This window comes from Chenopodium album, chromosome 11 (genome assembly GCF_948465745.1).
Source record: "Chenopodium album chromosome 11, dcCheAlbu1.1, whole genome shotgun sequence".
NCBI classification, from domain to species: Eukaryota; Viridiplantae; Streptophyta; class Magnoliopsida; order Caryophyllales; family Amaranthaceae; genus Chenopodium; species Chenopodium album.
In genome coordinates, this window is record NC_137844.1 from 58,578,450 (window position 1) to 58,599,195 (window position 20,746).

Consider the following 20,746-nt stretch of genomic DNA (forward strand, 5'->3'; position numbering starts at 1 on the left):
TATCTACTACTTCCTCCGTTCTTTTTTACTTGACCTGCTTTGACTTTTACACTATTCACCACCCCTCTTTGACCGTATTTTTTGAATAGTATGTAAGGAAAAATATATTCATCTAGGATATTTTTGAATTCGTCTCAATAAGTACTATTATAATATACAACTTTTATAATTTTTACTTATGGAAAATTAAAGTTATTAATCGTTAAAGTTTTACATTGACAAGCGTGATAAAAGAAACAGGTCAAGTAAAAAAAAACAGAGATAGTATATAGTTACGAGTACAAAAAATCTCCGACAAGTCTAATATAGATTACTAAAATTTTATGATTCCATCCCAAATCTAATTGACAATAAATACGAATATTATGTCTTGCGACATATTTTGAAGTCACTTATCCTCAACGGTTAGCTTTACTCGCAAAGAAATATAGGCATGCGCTTCAATTCAATTGATGACAAAGAATACGGCCTCCAAATACATGAACCATATGTTTCGTGACAGTCTTTCCTCTATAGTACTTCTTAAAAGTAACAAAATTAGATGAAATGGACCGACAATAATTATCCCTACTCAAAGGGCAATCGTTTACATGTTAAAATGTTATTCACGGTAGCAAAATTTCAACAAATTATAAATATCTCTTGCATTTGCAGCAAATTAATGGTTCATATGCATGAGTGCATCAACCACATAAATTATAAGCTAAGGAATACCCCACTTTCGTACAAGATAAACTGTATTATATTGATGTTGACGCAATATCATCATGAATTCATCATGGTAAAATATTAGGACAATGGTAAATTTCCCTTCGCTATGCAAAATGAAATGAAATTTACAAATGCCATCAGATACTTGGAGCTGCAAGCATAAGCCACTCTCTCCGTATAGGTTGCGTCGCTGTAACTGCAAGCAATCAGCCAATCAGCGAGTTATAAGCCACTCTCTACATGTTGTTTGCGTCCCTGCAACAGCAAGCAATCAGCGAGTTACAAAACAATAAAACAATAAGCATTACCTGAAGAATGAGTAATGGACCACTATGTTTGGTAAAAATGGTGGAAAAAAGAGTACACACCAAATCTCCTTTTTTCTTAAATTTACAAGGACTTTTTAGTTTCATATGTACACAGGCTTACCATGTTACCTTTGGCTAGTGACAATCCAGTACAACGACTCAACCGGAAAGGGCTGAGGATGAATTGCAACAGGTAAAACCTGAAAAGGTTAACATCCTTGCTCTGAAAATTCTTCAAGCTCGTGTTGGGCTATTTGGCCAATCAATTAGGCAAAAAACTGAAGATTTGGCTAAACCAAATTCCTGGTCCCCTACTATGATATTCTGGAGGGCAACAAACTCGGAGGAGAGGACATTGTTAATTCCCCCGTCATCGCTTGATATAGCTACAACATTATCCCTTTCATGCATTAATAGACAGGCTGCATATCATTCACAAAAATGAAATATCATCAAAAAATGCCCGGAACCAGAAAATGTTAAATGGAAATATCCAGTAATCTTGTATGTATTCTAAGAAGAGATTGAAAAAAAGGATTCACACACTATGGAACCAGACTTTTCAGTATATTCTCTGGAAAAAGCATTCTAAAGTTGGTTTATGTCCATAAGTGTTCTTCAGGTGATCAATATCCTATCAGTCTAACATTGACTGATCTTAAAATTTATGAAACTAAAATTCCTACAGGATGTATTATAGCAAGAAAGCAGCATATTATATACATTAATAAAAAAAAAAAAAAAAAAGTAAAAAAAGTACAGGATATTACAAGAAAGCAAGGTAACACAGAAAAGCTAACAGGTACCAGTGACATGTTTATCATGAACATCAAACAGTTTTTGTTTTTAACTTGGTAACATATATGTTCTACTATAGACATCATACTCAGTATCACCACTTCCATAAATTTAAATTTCATGAGCCAAACAGATATTTTCGTGGGGGCGTTCCCTACTCAGCGACGCGCTGCACTTCCTAGACCCGGGTGTAGTGATAAGTATGCAAGGGTTGCTAGGTCGTCGCCCAGAAGCGACGCGCCACATTGCCCGAGTGTGGTGTCAAATGAGCAAGGGCGTGCCATTGGGGCGTTCCCTACTGAGCGACGCGCTGCACTTCCCAGACCCGGGTGCAGTGATAAGTATGTAAGGGTTGCTAGGTCGTCGCCCAGAAGCGACGCGCCATATTGCCCAATTGTGGTGTCAAATAATCAAGGGCTTGGAGTTGGGATCAGGAGGGAGCGTGGGAGAAAAGAATTTAGTTTGCGGATTGGTTCTTGGAATGTGGGGTCTCTTACGGGAAAATCAGCAGAATTGGTAGAAGTAATGAAAAGACGACGCGTGAACATCATGTGCCTCCAAGAGACAAGATGGACAGGAGAAGGAGCTCGAGGCTTGGTTTTGGGGTATAAGGTATGGTATGTTGGGCAAGAAACGAGCCACAGAACAAGGAATGGTGGAGCTAGGAACGGAGTTGGTGTGGTTCTCGATGAGAGGTTGGCAAAAGAGGTGATCGAGGTCTATCGGAAGAACGATAGGTTGATAAGGCTGAAGTTGCTATGTGGCAAGGAGATTGTGAATGTTATCAGTGCTTATGCTCCCCAAGTGGGTTTAGATGCGGAAGAGAAACGACAATTTTGGGAGGACCTAGACGAGGTGGTGCAGGGTGTCCACCACTCAGAGAAGTTATATATTGGAGGGGATCTAAATGGGCACGTTGGGGCGAGCCGAGATGGCTATGAGAGTGTCCATGGAGGCTTTGGGTATGGGCAGAGGGACGCCGGTGGTGAAGCTATTATGGATTTTGCCCAATCATATGATTTAATTTTGGCTAATACTTGGTTTAAGAAGAGGGATTCACACTTGATAACTTTTCGGAATGGAGCAAATGCAACTCAAATAGACTTCCTGCTCACAAGGAGCATAGATAGACAAAGTTGCATAAACTGTAAGGTTATCCCAGGGGAGAGTGTGGTCACCCAACACCGGCTATTGGTAATGACTATTCGTCTGAAAGAGAAGGCGAAGAAAAAAGTTAGACAAGAAGAACCAAGGATAAGATGGTGGACCCTAAGGGATGCAAAAGCTAAGGTTTTTACAGAAAAGGTAATTGAAGAAGCGGATTGGGATGGAGAGGTGGATCCGGACATGACTTGGTTACGAATGAAGAACTGTTTCCTAAGAGTGGCCAAAGAGGTCTTAGGGGAAGTAAGGGGAAGAACTTCGGTACAGAGAGATACTTCGTGGTGGAATGAAGAGGTGAAAGCAGTAATTAAGCAAAAAAGGGAATGCTATCAAGCCTTAGGAAAATGTAGGAGTGATGAAACCTTTGCAGCGTATAAGGAGGCTAAGAGTAAGGCAAAGGCAGCTGTTCGCCAAGCAAAAGAAAAGGCATATCAGGAGGTTTATGAAAAGCTTGATTCCAAGGAGGGAGAAAGGATCATTTATAAGATGGCAAAGAGAAGACAAGAGGCAAGGAAGGATATTGGCATGGTGAAGTGTGTCAAAGATAAGAACCAAATGGTCCTAGTGCAAGAGGAGGGCATCAAGGACAGGTGGAAGGGGTACTTCGATGAATTATTTAATGGAAGTAATGGAGTTGTGATAGGAGATACCTCTATGAGTGATGAAGAAATCAACATGGAGTATGTGCGAAGGATTAGGAGAGTAGAGGTGGAGATTGCACTGAGGAAGATGAAACCTAAGAAGGCGGTTGGCCCTGATGGGGTACCGATAGAGGTGTGGAGGTGTTTGGGTAAGATTGGTATTGATTGGTTAACAAACCTTTTCAACAAGATATGGACGGCTACAAGGATCCCACAAGATTGGAGGAAGAGCACCTTGGTCCCGGTTTATAAAAACAAAGGAGACGCTCAAGATTGTTCTAACTATCGAGGAATTAAGCTTATGAGCCATACTATGAAGTTGTGGGAAAGGGTGATTGAACAAAGGTTGAGGGCATGCACAAGCATTTCAGATAACCAATTTGGTTTTATGCCTGGGAGATCTACTATGGAGGCAATCCATTTGATAAGACAAATGATGGAGTTTTATAGGGTAAAGAAGAAAGATCTTCATATGGTCTTTATTGATTTAGAGAAGGCATATGACAAGGTGCCAAGAGAGATACTTTGGTGGGCAATGTTGAAGAAAGGTATCCCACGAAGGTATGTAGACCTAGTTAAGGATATGTATCGGGATGTGTCAACAAATGTGAGGACATGCGGAGGGTTGACAAAAGATTTCCCTATTACAATCGGATTGCATCAAGGGTCTGCATTAAGCCCTTTTCTTTTTGCAACGGTTCTAGATGAATTAACTAGACCAATTCAAGATGAGGTTCCATGGTGTATGCTGTTCGCAGATGATATCGTTTTGGTGGATGAGACTAAGGATGGGGTTAATGTCAAGTTGGAGCAATGGAGGCAAAGGTTGGAATCTAGAGGGTTTAAGCTAAGTTGGAGTAAGACTGAATATTTGGTATGTCGTTTTGGCACTCAGAGGGGGACAAGCAATGAAGTGGTGAGTTTGGATGGAAAGGATTTGACCATGAGTGAATGTTTTAAGTACCTAGGGTCGATCATCCAGAAGAATGGTGACATTGATCAAGACGTGACCCACAGGATTAAGTCAGGGTGGCTTAAATGGAGAGCGGCCACGGGAGTGTTATGCGACCGCAGCATTCCCTTAAAGTTGAAGGGAAAATTCTACAGGACTGCCATAAGACCAGTGTTGCTCTATGGTACAGAATGTTGGGCTTCTAAGAAAGAGCATATTAAAAAGATGGAGGTTACGGAAATGCGCATGTTAAGGTGGATGTGTGGAAACACTTTAAGAGATAGAATCAGAAATGAGGTTATTCGCAAGAAAGTAGGTGTGGCGGGCATTGTAGATAAATTAAGGGAAAATCGTCTGCGTTGGTTTGGACATGTAAGACGGAGACCCGAGGGTGCACCGGTGCGAAGAGTGGAAGAGTGGGACCATGGAGGGATTAAACGAGAAAGAGGGAGACCAAAGATGACTTGGTTGGAAGGAGTGAGGAAGGATATGAAGTGCATGGATTTACGTGAGGATGAAGTTTTGGATCGTAAGGGATGGAGGAGAAAGATTTATGTTGATGACTACACGGAATAATCAAATTTGGTTCATGTTAGCCGACCCCACTTTTGGGATTAAGGCTTTGATTGATTGATTGATTGATTGATACCTTAATTAAGGATACACGTTAGTACTCTGTATTTCTCAGTGGCTGCTTTACCTATAAAAGGAAAATACTTTGTAGTTTACAAAATAAGCAAACCCAGAAAAGGGGATATGCAAAAGAGTAATGATTCAGCTACTAAACCTAGAGAAACACGCTTGTGTAACAAGACACTAATAGATCTCCTTGTGAAATACAAAATATAACATTTATGTTCTAGGAAAATATAAGATGGATTCAGGAGCTTTAACCTTCCATTAACATGATAGAGCAATGAGCTCCAAGAAAAAGTCCTTTTCTCAATTAATTTGCTAAACCTAAACTTTCACCTACATCATATGCATATGGTTGAAAGGCATTGCAAAATGGGTCCCCGGGCCAAAACACGTCAATTTACTAAAGATAAACCTTATGATTCAAGGTGGACATAATTTGACAAGGAATTGATTTTACAACACAAAAGCTAGATATTCTTGCACTGCTTTATGCTAGCCAAACAAGTAAGCAAATTAACCAAAGTTGGGAAAAACATGATATTGGTCCCCACTACGATATTTCTTCAAAACCAACAGAAATGAGAGAGAGGACATTGTTTCTCAACATGTCAATTGTCATATTTAGTGCAGTTGGGAATAATTGAGCAGATGAAAAATGCATGAATAAGGAACTTTAGGGAGAAAAAAAGCTCAACTATTCTTCCACATTATAAAAGCTCTATGAACACAAGTGACTTTCTCATCCTTGGAAGGGACAGCTCTCTTGAATTTATTTTTTTTATTCTTAAGAAGTTATATTCACCCTGATGGATTCTTTTTCTTCTTCCTTCCTCTCATCAATACCACATACAAAGGTCCCTAATGTTCTAATTAGACACCCATCATCACCCCCTCGAATTTACATTTCTTCAGTGCGCATCGAAGATAAGCCTCAAGGAGCCATAAATTCATCACCTACACCCGCCATCCCGTCCTCATTACCAACATCCCAAAACACCAAAGCTCCAAAATCATCATCGCCTCCACCTACCACTGAAACTCAGCCTAAAAGCACCCCCTTGCCAATAGCCACAGAAAGGAGGTATAAAACACAACAATCACTCCCATCAACATTTTTGAATACACTAGATGAGATTATCAATCAGTTCATTGACCCTCCCACGCGGCCATCAGTTGACCCGAGATTTATCCTCTCAGATAATTTTGCTCCAGTGGAAGAGCTCCCTCCTACAGAATGTGAGATTGAAGAGGGTGCCCTGCCCTCGTGCCTTGATGGGGCCTACATACGCAATGGCCCCAACCCACAGTTTCTTCCCCGTGGGCCCTACCACCTGTTTGACGGGGATGGAATGCTCCATAGCATTCGCATATCTAATGGCAAGGCCATCTTGTGTAGTAGATATGTCAAGACATACAAGTATGAAATTGAGCGAGAAGCAGGATCCAGTATTTTACCCAATGTCTTCTCAGGGTTCAATGGCCTTATAGGATCTGCAGCTCGGGGATCACTAGCCGCTGCAAGAATGATTGCTGGGCAATTTAACCCAAGCAACGGAATTGGGTTAGCCAACACTAGCCTAGCCTTCTTTGGCAACAAGCTCTATGCTCTGGGTGAATCAGACCTCCCATATGAGGTCAAATTGACTCCAAATGGAGACATTCAAACTGTTGGCCGCAACGATTTTGAAGGAAAGCTCTTCATGAGCATGACTGCTCACCCTAAGGTTGATTTAGAGACAGGGGAGGCATTTGCCTTCCGTTATGGTCCTATGCCACCATTTCTCACCTACTTCCGATTTGATTCCAAGGGAAACAAACAAGCTGATGTGCCCATCTATTCAATGACGCGTCCCTCATTCCTTCACGACTTTACTATTACAAAGAAGTATGCAATATTTCCAGATATCCAAATTACAATGAACCCTTCTGAAATGATCCTAGGAGGTGGATCGCCTGTGGGTTTGGACCCAACAAAGGTATCAAGAATTGGAGTGATTCCAAGGTATGCCAATGATGAGAGGGATATGAGATGGTTTGATGTGCCAGGATTAAATCTTATACATGTCACCAATGCATGGGATGAGGTCAATGAGGATGGAAACGAAGCCATTGTCATAGTGGCTCCAAACATAATATCTGCTGAACACACGTTAGAACGAATGGATCTTGTCCATGCATTAGTTGAGATGATCAGGATTGATCTCAAGACAGGGGTGGTCTCCAGGCAGCCAATGTCAGCTAGAAACCTAGACTTTGCAGTCATTAATCCTAACTATTTGGGGAAGAAGAACAAGTATGTTTATGCAGCAATTGGAGATCCAATGCCAAAGATAACAGGAGTAGTGAAGATGGATGTGTCGGTGGCACAAGATCGACGGGAATGTATAGTGGCAAGCCGGATATTTGGTCCAAGATGCTATGGAGGTGAGCCATTTTTTGTGGCAACTAATCCAGATGATCCCAATGCGGATGAGGACGAAGGATACCTTATCTCATATGTTCATGATGAAACTACAGGAGAGTCGAGGTTCCTAGTCATGGATACAAAGTCACCTAATCTTGATGTTGTTGCCTCAGTGAAGCTACCACAGCGTGTACCCTATGGGTTCCATGGCTTGTTTGTTAGGGACAAGGATCTTTAAGATCATAGTCCTATAGGTCACATTTCAGAAGCATTCTAAGCCACAACCACACCATGTTTCACCCCACCCCAAAAAATATCTAATGAGCTTATATGCTGTAGTCATACATGTATATACTAGGACTAGCAAGTTGTATACGAGAGGAGAAAAAAAAAAAAAACTTATGGTGTTAATTTTCATGGTTCTGCAGGACACAGAAGGGCAGGACTGTAACATATTATATAAGCAATTTGAGTACATAGTTCTCTTTCAAATTTCTGGATTTTGAATTTTGATATAAAAATAACAATTTGCATGCTTCCTCTATTCAGGAAAATTTAAAAATAACATAAAAAAGAACCTTTATCTTGATGGCATGCATAGGAAATCGGTTTAGTTCTGCAATACTCGAAGTCTAAATTCCTAGATTATACCTCTACATACAAATACTACTCCAAGGTTATTAATGTCTAAATTTATGCCTATCTAATTACAGTATAGATAACAGATCCAACACTTTGTTAGGGAAAAAAAAAAAAAAAAAAAAAAAGAGGGGGGGGGGGGGTGAAGGGACAATAAATTAAATATTCACATGGCAAATTCAGCTTGGAGCCATTTGGCTAGAGTGACTATGACTTTTGGATACAAATAGCAGGGTTTCAAAGGGGAAAAAAATCTTTCCAGATGACATAGTAATGTAGCAATAGCATCTACTAAAGATGAGGTTGACAAAGTCATGTTGAAGCTCAAACGTTACCATAAAAGAAAATTGAACAGATTTCCAATTCAAAGCAAGTAGAGACACAGCCTACTCATGAAATAGCCACAACCTAGACTCAAAATCACTGTAGACTGAATATAGAACCCTCTTTCCTAGCCTCATTTTTAGCCGGAACAATACTAGTCTTAAGCTCATTGACTTGGCCCTTTTTTCCCTGTATCCTATTTACTATCATCAGTTCGTCACATATCAGATATTCAGATCGATAACACCCAAGCAACCTTTTTTTTTAAATCACTAAAAATATGTACAGGGTTTAATCTCAAGCCAGAATACGGTGAGAACAATATATCATTAGGAGGAGGTTGATAAATTAAGAAGGAGAGAACTATATAAGACTTGTTATTGCACTCTCTTAGCACATACTCCAAAACACTTCTCAACTCCTTGAGTAGTAGTAGGTAACATAAGTAATGAATAACATACTCATTTCTTATGTTACCTACTATTACTCATCTTAACCTGCCCTTCCCTCTTCCTAACTTCCTAAGTTGGCCAGCAAACCCAAATTATATAAATTGACTATCAGCAGATGTTTGGGCATGGAGCACAGTAACACACTATTACAATCCAAGGAGAAATTCCATAATACACCATTTTTATAAAACTTTCATATCGGTGTCTGACTATGACCTAAACTGTCAGAAAAGACAAACCCTTAAAACAGCCATTTCTACTCTATGGAATAAATGTTACCTAAATCCCCAATATTAGCATGTAAATAAACCCGATCAACCAAAAAAAGGAACCACGATCAAGTGATCAACAGCTACGTGGAAACCGATCTCCGATAACGTTTCAAATAACCATGTATGACAAAGATTTTGTAGCAAATCAGGAAATTGAAGCTGGGCATTGCTCTACACCTCTACCTATATCCCTCTTACCCAAGTTGACTCAAATTCATCATCAAATTCAAGAGTATTCGAACACGTAGTATTCCGAATCATACTTGGTACAAAAAAAACATGTTCCCCTAATATTCCTAACTCAGAATCTCCACCAATTTCACTTAACACGTCTTAATTCACACAAATGTCAAGATTTTGGAATTCCCAGAAATTAAAGCTAGGTTCTGGGTTCTGCTATGAAATTAGCTATAATCTAGAGAAAATCAGGAAATCATAAAGACAGTATTGAAAAGAAGCATTACATTAAATCTATCTCAATTACAAATTAGCAGCAATTTGAAACACGGAGTATTTGAAAGTACAAAAATTGAACGATAGGATTCATAGGTTGATCAAAAGAAATAAACAACAAAATTAAAGAGAGAGAAAGAGTGAGAAACCAACGTTTGGTGGATTGAGGAAGGTAAGCTGCCATGAAAGATGCACAAGATGATTCCAATTCGTTGGAATGAATGAATGGGAGAATGTCCGCTATATGATTCGAAACTTGGCAAACGTGGCAACATGGCTTCCGCCGAATCCGACCACCTAACTTAGCTACTGTGCGTTTATGACTTTGATACAGTACTCCATAGTCCGTACATTTGAAAACTTTTTGGGAAAGAAAAATGGTCAAAGCGTAAAATTTTCTCCGAATGAAGTAATACTTCCTCCGCCCACTATTATAATTTTTTTTTAATTGAATATATTGTACTACTCAAGATATAAGTTTTTTTTTTTTTTTTTTTTTTTTTTGAAAACCTCAAGATATAAGTTAAAGTTACTTAAATTAATACACATAAATGTGTACATTAGAGTTGAGTTGGCAATCATGTCGTATCGTGTCAGTTCGTGTTCAAAATTAAACAAGTTAGAGAGTTTCAACACTAAAAGGTCGTTTGATTGGGGGTATTTATAAAAGGATATAAGTATCCCTTTATTTCCTTTGATGATGTTTGTTAGACCTTTTTTTTTTTTTTTATTTCTATTTCCTTCACCCTCCCCGTTCCCCTAAAAGTCTTCCAAATTGCCTCCCTGTTCCTCTAAGGATTTGCCACTACCACACCACCATACCATCACCTCCATCTAACCTACGTCCCTACCCCAACCCACCAAACCACTCATCCATCCCCATCGCATCCGCCGATCGACCTTCCTCCACCCTTGTCAAACCCCCCCGGCCTTATGGGTTTTGGGGGGAGGGGCGGTAAGGAGATTTGAGGTGGGAGAGGGTTTTTTAAAAGGTTTTTTCAGGGAGGGGAAGAGGGTTTTGGTAAAGGTGAGGATAGGGGATCGACAGGGCGGGGGGGGAGGGGGATCTTCACGATGGCTAGAGAAAAAAGAATTGGTGTTTTTTGTGGCTTTGATTTCTTTTTCTTGTTTAAAACAAACATTGTAAATCAAAGTCATTTTCTTTTTCTTATATGAACCAAATGACCTTTAATTAAACCCATTTGATATAATATATTAAAAGGTATTTTTAAAGAAGTTAAGTTTAAATTCCAACATATTAGCCATTAAACTATTATCATATCATATCACAGGTCATTCAATATAAATTAAATATTAAATAAAGATTTTTATCATGAAAATAATGCAATAATTCGGATTATTACTCGAGCCTAACAGTAGTTAGTAATAAAAAGTCTGCACGATCGATCTCACGGGGAGCTCGTGGGCATAGAAAGTTAGAAACATAGTCAAATATTTTGAGCTTCAGAAGGAGAAAGTCAGAGAGATACAATAACCTTTGATTTGTGAGTGATTCAATCTACTCTGCTCCAATTCCAACGCCTGCCTGAACTTAACGCCGTTCATCCGCCATTGTCGCCGGTAATGCTACACCTCTTATTGATTCTGTATGTTTGAGTTAATTTACAAGCTTAATTTTATTAGGATTTACTGGTATGTGCGAAGTTCAATTGCTTGAATGTTAACTGTGATTTGATTACATATTGTATTCTGCGTTTCTGATTCTTGATTTTCTGTACATTGATCATCGATTATAAGGTTTGAGTTGATGAATAATGTTTGGAAAAGCATAGATTTAGTTTAAGAGATTAAGCGAATGAGTAGATTAACTGAATTTCGAACAATTTCGGAGTATACAATGAATAAGATAATTAAGGTACAAAGGGAATATACTGGCGGTGTAATCGTCTTCGAGTTCCATTCTTGACCAAGGGCAGCCTCTTCCTTTCTCAATTTGTCACAAAATCATTGAAAACAACCCATTTAATAGTCAATCTAAATTAACCCAGAGAAAAAACCCAGAAATGATCAAGAATAAAAAACCCTAAAATCAATAAAATTATATTTTTAGGATTTTCATACAACAAAAGCTCTTTGCCTTCTAAGCTTTTTCGGTGGAGATACTCTCTCCTCAGTCGAATGATATAACTATTGCTTTGTTGATGATTCGATTATGTGCGTTATAGGAATGAGAAGTAATCAAATTCGTTGTAATTTGCAATTTGGACTGTGGGATTGGATTTTGTTTTTTTTTGATTGAATTCTATGAATCTGCCTCTGATTACAGGTGATTATCTTAGCAGTTGAATTATCAACCCTTGTAGCAAAAGGCGAGAAGCTCAACAACGTTATGGAAGTGTAAGTAATATTCTATTTAAATTTACATTGATTTACTTGCACCATCTGAGATAATTCATGCTTTTCGTTAGAGTCAGTCAGTTACCCTGGTGGATTAATGGGCTGATTACATAGTGTGTGCTAAATCTTGATTGGAACTACGGATATATTAATTGACATTATCATTTTGTTAATTATGGTTCTATAATTGATGTCTTTGCAATATACAGAGTTGCTTCTGCGCCTGGGAAAGTTTTGATGACTGGGGGCTATCTTGTTTTGGAGAGACCAAATGCCGGACTGGTGCTGAGTACTAATGCTCGGTTTTATGCTATCGTGAAGCCTATCTGTGATGATGTAAAATCTGATAGTTGGGCATGGGTATGTGGAATCTGTTCATATTAGTACTTGGTTAACTATGTGGTGGCTGGATTATGTGTTTTGTTTGTTCTATTTTCTTATGAATATTGGATATGTAGGAAGGAGTAGGACTGTAGGTGAGTGTCGAACTCGTCTTTTATAATTATAATTTGATTTTTTTATTTTTTGCCGCCTGAATTTTTTATAATCCAATTTATATGCAAAATGGAGTGTTGATAGCAATGTTGGAGTGTCAACTGTTGTGTACCTAAACACAAATAGTAAAGTGAAATGAAGAGTTCTTATAACACTGGTTGTCTTTTATATTTTATATTTTATTATTTTTTTTAATAAATTTTTCTTCAATTGACAAATTAATGGAGAATTTTATCCTGTTCTCCAAGTTTGTATTGTTGTCTATTCTAGTTTTATACTCTGGGGACGGCCCTGCGCGGGGGGGTGGGGGGGGGGGGGGGGTGGGGGTGTTCATTAACTATGGTAGCTGAAGATTCATGTGATATTCTTTTAATAGTATATACAGCAATAAAGTGCACTGTTTATGAGAGGGTTTTTGTTCTAGTTTTTCAATACCAGTGAGTTAATGCATTCTTTAATCTTAATGTTAAAAGTCAGAAAATTGCATACTGAAGAGCTTGTCATGTCTTTTCTATGAAAATTTGTTACCTTGCTGGATTGAGGAATGATTTAATTATTTCTTTTATTGTCAAACTTATCAGTTTTTCCTTGCTCCTTTTCAGTCATGGATGGATGTGAAGCTAACAGCTCCTCAACTTGTAAGGGAAACGATGTATAAATTTTCAATGAAGAAGTTAACTCTCCATTGTGTTTCATCAAGGCAAGTATTCTTTGGGATTGCTATGGATTTCACATCATGTTGGTAGTAGTTCCTTGTTTTTAGCTTCAGATTTATATTACTAAGTGCTTAATCTGTTTATGCATTTTTTCATCTACTTCACAGTTCATTGTGCCATGCTTCTTCAATTGTTGAGCTATAGCTTACGTGCACAGTTCCATTCCCGATACTGGCTTATGTTTTGTAAAATAGGTATTAGCTAACTTTTTCGGAACCAATGTAGTATCTCTCTCACAGCTTCACTAAGAAAACTACAATAAAGCCAGTTGAGAAGGTTATGTGGGATAGGTTTGCTTTAATTTGCTGTTGTGCAGTTATTTTGACTAGATAGAAGGCATTACTTCAGACTTGATTCTGATATTATTATGGCATCATAGAATGAATGAATGATGGGATGTGTCCCAATCAAATAGTAAAACTGAGAATACTAGCATGAAGTGCAGCCAAAAATATACTGCTCAATACTTTAGTCTGGCCTCGTTTAACAAGAATATACCATATGAAAGCTTCTGAAAGATGACAGATCATTGTTCAGGCTTCAAATGTTGAATTATTTACTAGTGTTAGTGTATGGATTATGATCATTGATGTGATGGGCCAGGTGCAGAGGTGAATCATTTTGTTGAATCAATTTTTACTGATTTAAGTTGGCCGATTTTACCATCAATCTCTTTTTTCTGAAGGTGTAATAGGTGTCCGTATGTGTGTATGTCTGTTGATGTATGTGTTTTTATTTTAGGGTAGCACCTTATTTTTAATAAATTCAAAATCTAGTAGATATCCGGATGAATTGATATCCATAAGAGTTGTATTTGTTTTGATTTACCAACATGCAGCTTTAGACAATTTTTTTATATTCTTCTCTGATAAGTTTTCAAAACAAGATTTTTTAAATTGTGCCAGAGAATTTCCTTAATGAGATTTGTCTGTTTCTTTTGCCGTATTAAGTGCCAGTGGAAGCAGATTATAACTAACAATGATATGATGTTCACTGGATGAATTTATCATTCATTTATTTCAGTGATGCAAGAAACCCTTTTGTGGAACAAGCTGTGCAGTATGTTATAGCAGCTGCGCATGCTAGGATTGGCCAAGATAAAAAGGATATACTGCAGAAACGCCTTTTACAAGGTGATAAATAATTTCCAATATTTGATTGTACTTTATTGAAATAAAGTTGGGGCTTCCTGAATGTGATGTCTTAAGTGGCTTAGTGACGCAGGTCTTGATATCACAATTATGGGTGCCAATGAGTTTTATTCATATCGGGATCAGGTATAGTAAATCTTTCTATCAAGTTCTCCTGTTTTGTTTTGACTTCTTAATACGATCATATATCCCTAAGTATGTCATGATTAGCAGTAATGATTTTAAAGTAAGAATCAAACTTGAGTGCATAATGTTGTTATCTAGAAAAGTGACATAGTGCATCGTTTAGCCAAGAAGTGACGGCTTTCCATTTACTACTAAATTGGGGACCATGTTAAAGCAGATCTGGGCAAGAGACCAGCTGTATAGTGTCATACGCAGGAAACCAGGCTGATCTGGACAAGAGGATTTAACTATCAAGAACAAGTAGCTAAGATTTTATGTCAGATTTAATGTAGAGAACGGGGGGAAAAAAAAAAAAAAAAAAAAAAAAAAAAGATGCAGCAGAAGTCCAGCAACCATGTCATTTCTACTCTGTGGGAGACTGGGAGTCTTATTAGGTTAATCACAATTGTCTGAAAAGTTATACTCTTCACATTCAATGAGACAGCTGTTTTCACATCTTACAAATTGTTTCTGAGCTGGTTTTTTAGTTATGGTTTTTAATGTTCCTTTTTCTATGCATACTGATTGACTATATAAAGAAGTTGAAGCTTCTAAATCTCAATATTCTAGCAAATTGCATTAGGAAATTCTTTGTTTTATGCTGTGAACACTAGCTATTAGCTGAACATTGTGTTGATGTGAGCAGACATTAAGAGAAAGGTGTAATGTAGTGAATTCTGTACTGTCAATGTCTGATATGTTGGATGGGCTAATAGGAGAGATAAATAAAAGTACAGCTTAAGTACCGTAGTTGCTTTGTTCCACATTCTAGTACTCCTTATCATCTTTTACTCATGACCCATGACAGAATCAAATGTTTCTATTTTGGACCAAATTGTTCCCAATGAAATGGATAACAGTGAAATAATTTGAAAAGAATATTCATTTTTTATCAGAGCATTGACTTCCATTCAAGCTTTGGCTTGTCTTTAGATGCAGACCTATAAAGTGAATGTCATGAGATAAGGCTACCTATCATTTTGCTTTGCTGATGTCTTGGTGTGTGTGTGTGTGTGTTGGGGGTGGGGGGGGGGGGGGTGGGTGCTTAATCTCATCTGATTCTTTTAGTTGATGTTTGATCATGGGACCTATCCATTGCTTGGGTTAAGGTGTAGTTTTAACTTTTTATGCATGTGTCATTGCATTTACCTAGCAAAAGCTGATTGTTTAACTCTTGAGGCATAGATAAAGTAGATGAGTCACCCTAATACTCCACTTTGTCTGACAGTTAGAAGCTCGTGGACTGCCTCTCACCCCGGAATCATTGTCTGTACTCCCTCCTTTTTCTTCAATTACTTTCAATGCAAACAATGCAAATGGTGCACATTGCAAACCTGAAGTTGCTAAAACTGGATTGGGTTCATCTGCAGCAATGACGACTGCAGTGGTTGCTGCTCTCCTTCATTATCTTGGTGTATGTCATCTTCAGGAAAGTAATAATGCTGGTCTTGATCTAGTGCACATGATAGCTCAAACTTCTCATTGCATTGCCCAAGGGAAAGTTGGCAGTGGGTTTGATGTTAGCTGTGCAGTTTATGGCAGTCAACGTTATGTCCGCTTTTCACCAGAAGTTCTATCATCTGCTCAGGTCCCTTTTTGCTCTGTCATACTCTCCTTTCTTGGATTAGTAATTATTAATTCCTTTGATAATTATGAGATGTTAGTAATTGGTAGATAGGATTTGCTATTGGTTGAGAACCTGAGATGTATGTTGATAATTGAGACTTCTAGAGGACAAATTTGTTGATGAAAGTGTATTCTGTTTTGGACAGATATGGCTTGAACTTTTCTTAATAGACATTCATTGAGTGTATGTGCTATTCCTTGAATGAATTAGCTGTATACAATATGACTGCCTCTTTGAACTATACTAGACTCATAGTGAACGCTTGTACTTTAGGCAGGTTGTCATTAGCAATTTAACGTGACATATTTCAGTTTGGCAAGTGAGAATTTCAAGATTAGCTCTTCCAAACGCCCCTTAAAACAGGGACTATTAAATGGGCAGATCATAAGAATGTGAGTTTGATAGTTTATGTTCTCCATAGATTCTTGTATGTAGTAGGTAAAAGTATCTTGTCGGTTTGGAGTAGCAAAATATAAATCGAGTGCTCATTTGTAAATAAATGTGCTGAGGTTCTAGATGTTGAAGCTGATGTAAGAATCTATGCATGCAATCTTTTTCTCTAATGGAATTATATATCTTGATCCACCTGTGTCATAGGTATTTTGATCCTAGATAAAAGGGAAAATGGAGAAATGACAGTGTCTGCATGAATCTTTAGGTTGCAGGGATAGGAGCACTACTTCGTGAAGTCATTGTTGATGTCATGGAAGGAAAGTGGGATCATGAGATGACTAGGTTCGCTTTGCCGCCACGAATGACTCTTGTAAGTAGAGACCTCATCTCTTAGCATGGCAGATTTGTTGATAAAAACTTAAAGCAAAAACGTCATTTTCTGTTTCATTTCTTTTCACTATCATGTTGTAGATTTTACGATTAATAAATTGATTCACCCATTATCTCATTTATTCTACCTCTTTGAGACATTTGATTTTTTTTATCAGGTTCCTGTACATCGTGAACTAATAGCTAGTTTTGATTCCTCAAGATACATGGTTTTATGCATATACAGCAATTACTGTCCCTAGCTTTTGTTTTGGTAGGAAACCAATGATCATATAGCACATTGTAATATTTCAATCTGTATATAGATAGATGTTAGGATCGTAAGGGATGGAGGAGAAAGATTTATGTTGATGACTACACGGAATAATCAAATTTGGTTCATGTTAGCCGACCCCACTTTTGGGATTAAGGCTTTGATTGATTGATTGATTGATTGATATAGATAGATGTTATGCTATTGTGTGGTCTCCCTTTGGGTGTGTAGGGGAAGTACTTTTCTTACTAGTGACTGTCTTTGGCCTAGTCTATCCGCACTTATCATATACTTCGTACTTTCTAATCCTTTTTCTTTTGTAAGCTCAAGGTTGACATATACCAAAAGAGAATGTTTAAACTCATATTTAACACTTTTCTGTCTTCCAAGTATTTTTCTGCTCTAACTTTTTCCTCCTTAGACCCATACCCATCCACCCACTTTTTTATCCCTGCTTTTCCACCCTCCTTAATCTCTGTTCCCCCACCCCAGGCCCCCCAGCTATTAATCATTAAATGAGTTCTAAATTAAATGTGTTTTAACTATACATTAGTGTTTCTGCTTTTGTACTTTATAGTCATTTTTTAGGTTGTGATTATACAATGACACCCTAAACATACTAAATAAGGGGTGATGTGCTTTGCTCCTTTTTTATGTTCCTAATATGGGCTGAAGAAGTAGCTTCTCCCATTATTTTGATTTCCCCTTCCAACCCTTATGAGCGTGCAAACACTCCGGTTTTTCTATTAAACTTCTTTCTAGTGAAGGCTGGTCCCCGTTGCTAATTGGGTAGCTCAACTCTTTTATCTGTTTATAAGCTACTACTGGATCTTGTCTCCAAACTGGATCAGATGATAGATTTATTCTGCACCTATGATATGTTGTATTTTACTGGAGATCTATCCATTGCCATTTTCCTTGTGAGATGCTCGATAACCCCAGCTCAATCCTCTCATACTAGTATAAAATAAGTAAATAACATCAGTTTAAAGGAGGACTACATGAATAAGGGCTTGAAGAAACTGATATCCATTTAGACTTCATATTCGCTAAAATAAATCATGAAAAACATTTGATATGAAGAGTGTCTCTGTCAATTTGTTTATGGAGGCCTGCAGTCTCTTGCTTTAACTGAGACTTTTATGGATTTGCTTCCCCAATTCTCGCCGGGCATTCTTAGTGGCTGTTGACTGGCCTTGGCTTGCATTTTGTCATGAGTCACCAGCCAACCTGTACCAAGTGATTTCCGTGCTCCACACGAACTACGAACTCTTGCATCTAAAGCTCTCACAGGTGACTTCAACTTCATCTTCATTAAACCTAAACCTATATTTAGTTAGCCAAAAGCTCTAATGGAAGAGGAATTGTGTGGAGACACTGGACAGCTGGAGGCATACTATACAATATAAAGCTTTATGTTTTTTCTCTTCTTGATTATTATTGTCATTTGCAGTTGCTTGGAGAGCCAGGAAGTGGCGGATCTTCCACACCATCAATGGTTGGTGCTGTTAAGAGGTGGCAGAAATCTGAACCTGAAAAATCTCTTCACACATTCACAAAATTGTCAGAAGCCAATTCAATGCTGGAGGAACAGTTAAATAAGTTGAAGAAACTAGCAGAGAAAGAACGTATGGCATATGACAGCATCATTGATAGATGTTGCCAGCATAAATCAGAAAAGGTAACCCCTGGTGAATATTTAATGATTGCTGAGTGGTGCAGAAGTCCATGGGTTCACATTCATTCCAATAGATTGACATTTTGTTGTGGATATCTGTTGTTCATGGTTATGAGCCTTATGGCGTACTTCTTCTCATACGTTTTTTCCGTGAATCAATTGGTTAGACATGCTTTTATAAGATTGGTTGTATGGGAATTAATAGTGCACAGAATATGGATTTGTTATCTATTCTGTTTTTTTCTGCATCTCTCTTATCTTTGCATATCAAACCTTTTTTGCTTCAATACTGTGAATTTTCCATTGTAGTTTGCTTTCTACCCAAAAAGAAAAGAATCTAACAGTTTCTGAACACAGTGGATGGAACAATCAGTTGCCCCAAGTGAGCAAGCAGTCGTTGAAGCACTACTAGGAGCTAGGAATGCTATGCTGGACATTAGAGGTCATATGCGTCGGATGGGAGAAGCTGCTGGTGTTCCGGTGAGGATTTTATCTAGTTATTCATTTTTTATGTGTAGCATTTTTCCCTCCTTGCTCTGCCTCTCAGATGTGCAAGTGAACCAACAAGTGTTAATTGACTATCATGATCTTATGTTTACTTTTAGTCTTTTATTGACATGCCTTCAGTACATTATATATCGCCTTGATTGCTAATGAGAAGCCCCATGTCCCTCGGGGTGAATCGAGTTAGATGGACAAAGGGCTCTCATTCCCTTAAAATTCTCTTTAAATGTTGTTCCGGTTGCATACAAAGCCACTCAATGAAAGAAACATATAAAATTTCAGTTATATTGGTTATACAGTACACCTATTTATATTATTCTTCTTATTACAGATTGAACCAGATTCACAAACTCGGCTTTTGGATACTACCATGGATATGGAGGGTGTCTTGTTGGCTGGAATTCCTGGAGCAGGTGGATTTGATGCAGTTTTTGCAGTAACATTAAGTGATATAAGCAGCAAAGTTGCAAATGCATGGAGCTCATTGAATGTTTTGGCTCTTCCAATTAGAGAAGATCCTCATGGCATGAGATTGGAAAATGGTGATCCACGGTTGCAGGAGATCACATCAAGAATTTCTTCAGCAAATATCAACTAAATCTTAACTTAACATGAACAGAATTTGGGTTTGTGCTCGATGGTGAAATCCGTTCTTATGCACTCGAATTTCGCTACTTGTGATGCGCTGTGTATTAAATTTGATTGCTTATAATACCACAAATAAAGAGTACGGAGTAGAATATTGCTAGAATGAAAAATACATTATTGTTTATTAAATTTCAAAATAAATTTGCAGTGGTATTAATTTAGTGATATACTAGTTGTTTTATGAATATGGATCATATAGTATAATCTTAAGCACTACAAATCTAACCGCAAATTTTCCCATAAAAGAGTGTGGTGCAGGGTTCAATTCCATAAACTTGAAGTTATATTTGTTGGGATGATGTTTGTGAATACAGAATAATAGAATATGTGAATAGGGGCTAAGTGTGTTTTGAATTGTCTACCAAATTAGCATAAGTATTTGCCAAGCAAAGTTTGTTGGAGTTGGTGGGAACTCACCTTGTGATCTTGAGGTCACGAGTTTGAGCCCCACTTTAAAATTTCAAAATAAAATGCTTGGAGTAGGGGGATTCTCTTACCTCTTCCCCTCTACTCTCAAATTAACATAATGGTTTACTCCATACCCGTATAAATGTGGGAACTATACTATTCCCTTTGTCCCAAAATTTAATATATTTGATTTTTATTTACAA

The 20,746-nt window shown here is 37.8% G+C and overlaps 1 protein-coding gene, 1 long non-coding RNA gene and 1 pseudogene across 4 annotated transcripts; 2 read left to right on the forward strand and 1 right to left on the reverse strand.

Annotated features, from left to right (window-relative positions):
* Positions 1 to 547: 547 nt before the first annotated feature.
* LOC145567949 (uncharacterized) lies at positions 548 to 10,207 on the reverse strand. Of its 2 annotated transcripts, none has more exons than XR_014095756.1 (4): positions 9,911 to 10,207; positions 5,224 to 5,274; positions 1,141 to 1,441; positions 548 to 966 (listed from the first exon to the last, which is right to left on the reverse strand). It is a non-coding gene; the product is annotated as an uncharacterized LOC145567949 (long non-coding RNA). The 2 variants fall into 2 exon arrangements; XR_014095755.1 differs by lacking the exon at positions 9,911 to 10,207 and adding an exon at positions 5,469 to 5,510.
* LOC145567947 (putative carotenoid cleavage dioxygenase 4, chloroplastic pseudogene) lies at positions 5,898 to 8,109 on the forward strand (annotated as a pseudogene).
* Positions 10,208 to 10,820: 613 nt separating the features above from the next.
* Positions 10,821 to 20,300, forward strand: LOC145567948 (phosphomevalonate kinase, peroxisomal-like). 2 transcript variants are annotated; one of them, XM_081627378.1, is made up of 11 exons: positions 10,821 to 11,338; positions 12,045 to 12,115; positions 12,325 to 12,475; positions 13,213 to 13,310; positions 14,350 to 14,459; positions 14,551 to 14,603; positions 15,871 to 16,230; positions 16,928 to 17,032; positions 18,759 to 18,986; positions 19,341 to 19,463; positions 19,819 to 20,300. In XM_081627378.1, the coding sequence occupies exons 2-11, from the start codon at positions 12,108 to 12,110 to the stop codon at positions 20,083 to 20,085; spliced, it is 1,503 nt and encodes a 500-aa protein (XP_081483504.1). In that variant the 5' UTR covers positions 10,821 to 11,338; positions 12,045 to 12,107; the 3' UTR covers positions 20,086 to 20,300. The 2 variants fall into 2 exon arrangements, with proteins under 2 accessions (XP_081483504.1, XP_081483505.1); XM_081627379.1 differs by having other exon boundaries at positions 12,061 to 12,115.
* Positions 20,301 to 20,746: the final 446 nt, after the last annotated feature.

What these genes read in the sequence shown, in the direction of transcription:
- LOC145567948 (XM_081627378.1), top strand. An exon ending in CTCCATTGTGTTTCATCAAG is followed by an intron (nt 13,311 to 14,349) that starts GCAAGTATTCTT and finishes CATTTATTTCAG; the next exon opens with TGATGCAAGAAACCCTTTTG. An exon ending in AAGTTCTATCATCTGCTCAG is followed by an intron (nt 16,231 to 16,927) that starts GTCCCTTTTTGC and finishes ATGAATCTTTAG; the next exon opens with GTTGCAGGGATAGGAGCACT.